Genomic DNA, 1,522 nt, shown 5'->3' on the forward strand with positions numbered 1-1,522 from the left:
AGTAACAAGAATATGACTAGGATTAATAAATACTACACAACAATAACAAAATATGAAACAAATAGATACATTACTTAACGAATGGTAACAAAAACAATATTGAATTAAACTAGGAAAATAAATAACAAGACTGACATTAGTACCTATAGGCTAGCTGGCTAGCTAAATTACATATCAAATAATGGAAGCTACCTTACATCTAAAAGACACAACAGATTCATTATAAAAGTCTACATGAGTAGCAATATCACTTCCAGTTCTCAGGAGTCTAGAGAGACCGCTGTGGTAGGAGTAATAAGTCGAACGATGGCGTCTTTGAAATATCGTTCTGGAACGGGTTCCTCTTCAGACAGAGAGATCAACACTGCTGAGTAGAACCGGGCAGTCAACCAATCCATTTACTAGCTTGTATAACGTAACCAAGTTAGTGATTTGACGCCTCGAATCCAGTGGACGGAGAGCAAATTGGTTTTCAATCTCAGCAATGGGAGTGCCAAAATAGTTCCAGCCAAGCCGGCAGCCAAGCATCCTGACAAAGCGTTTCTGTACGTTGTTTAGACTGTGTACATGGTTGAGTTGATAAGGCGACCAGATAATAGACCCATACTCAAGAATAGGGCGGACTAGGGCTTTGTACAAGATTACCATAGAGTATGGCGAGACGAAGTGTTTAGTTGATCTGAAGATGAATCCAAGCAACGAGTTGGCTCTAGAAACTATATGCTGTATGTATGGATCGTAGGGACTGAGAGAAGATGAATGGAACACACCCAAGTCCTTGAATTTAACAACTCTTCTCAGTGGAGCATTATCCAGCAAATAGTCTATTAAGATGATGTTAGAACTACGTTTAAAAGATAGTACAACACATTTGCCAGCATTCAGCTCCATACCATTAGAACTGTACCAGTTAACGATGTTATTTAGTGAGCATTGCAGGGCTTTACCATCAGAATGAACCTTATCAAAAATCTTTATGTCATCAGCATATATGAGGAAGTTTGAAAGTATAATCCCATGGATGTCATTCATAAAAATCAAGAAGAGTAAGGGACCCAAGTGGGACCCTTGGGGACCCACTAATCCCTTGGGGATTATTATTAAATCCTCTCACAGCAGCCCCTGCTCACAATACATTATATTATTTCACAACCTTAATCTAAACAAAACCAACCTTACAAACTACTAATATGAACACAATATTACACACAGTATCACATTAAAAAGCTCAACATTTATAGAAAATGGAATTACATTTAAAAAATTTTAATGTGTCTAAACATCACTAATTAAAAGGATCTTAAATTTTATAAATTATACAGTGCGAACGTAATAAATCTTTAATTATAACATACTATACTACCTTTTTTAATTATGACGATGAATTTATTGAATTAATTAGAACTATAAAATTATATTATTTTAAGTCACGTATGGAAAAGGTTCTAAAAGGTCTAGAATGTATTATGTTGTGTAAAAGGCGGCAGTTAAGGGATTTGACGAAGTCTGCGATGCGTGTTGT

The 1,522-nt window shown here is 35.9% G+C and overlaps 1 protein-coding gene across 1 annotated transcript; it reads right to left on the reverse strand.

The window, feature by feature from the left end:
- Positions 1–345: 345 nt before the first annotated feature.
- LOC124366806 lies at positions 346–891 on the reverse strand. The gene has a single exon (XM_046823407.1). The coding sequence runs from the start codon at positions 889–891 to the stop codon at positions 346–348; it is 546 nt and encodes a 181-aa protein (XP_046679363.1).
- Between the last annotated feature and the right edge of the window lie 631 nt (positions 892–1,522).

Source organism: Homalodisca vitripennis, chromosome 7 (genome assembly GCF_021130785.1).
Source record: "Homalodisca vitripennis isolate AUS2020 chromosome 7, UT_GWSS_2.1, whole genome shotgun sequence".
NCBI classification, from domain to species: Eukaryota; Metazoa; Arthropoda; class Insecta; order Hemiptera; family Cicadellidae; genus Homalodisca; species Homalodisca vitripennis.

Coding starts and splice junctions, on each gene's coding strand:
- LOC124366806 (XM_046823407.1), bottom strand. CDS start 891: ATGGAGCTGAATGCTGGCAAATGTGTTGTACTATCTTTTAAACGTAGT.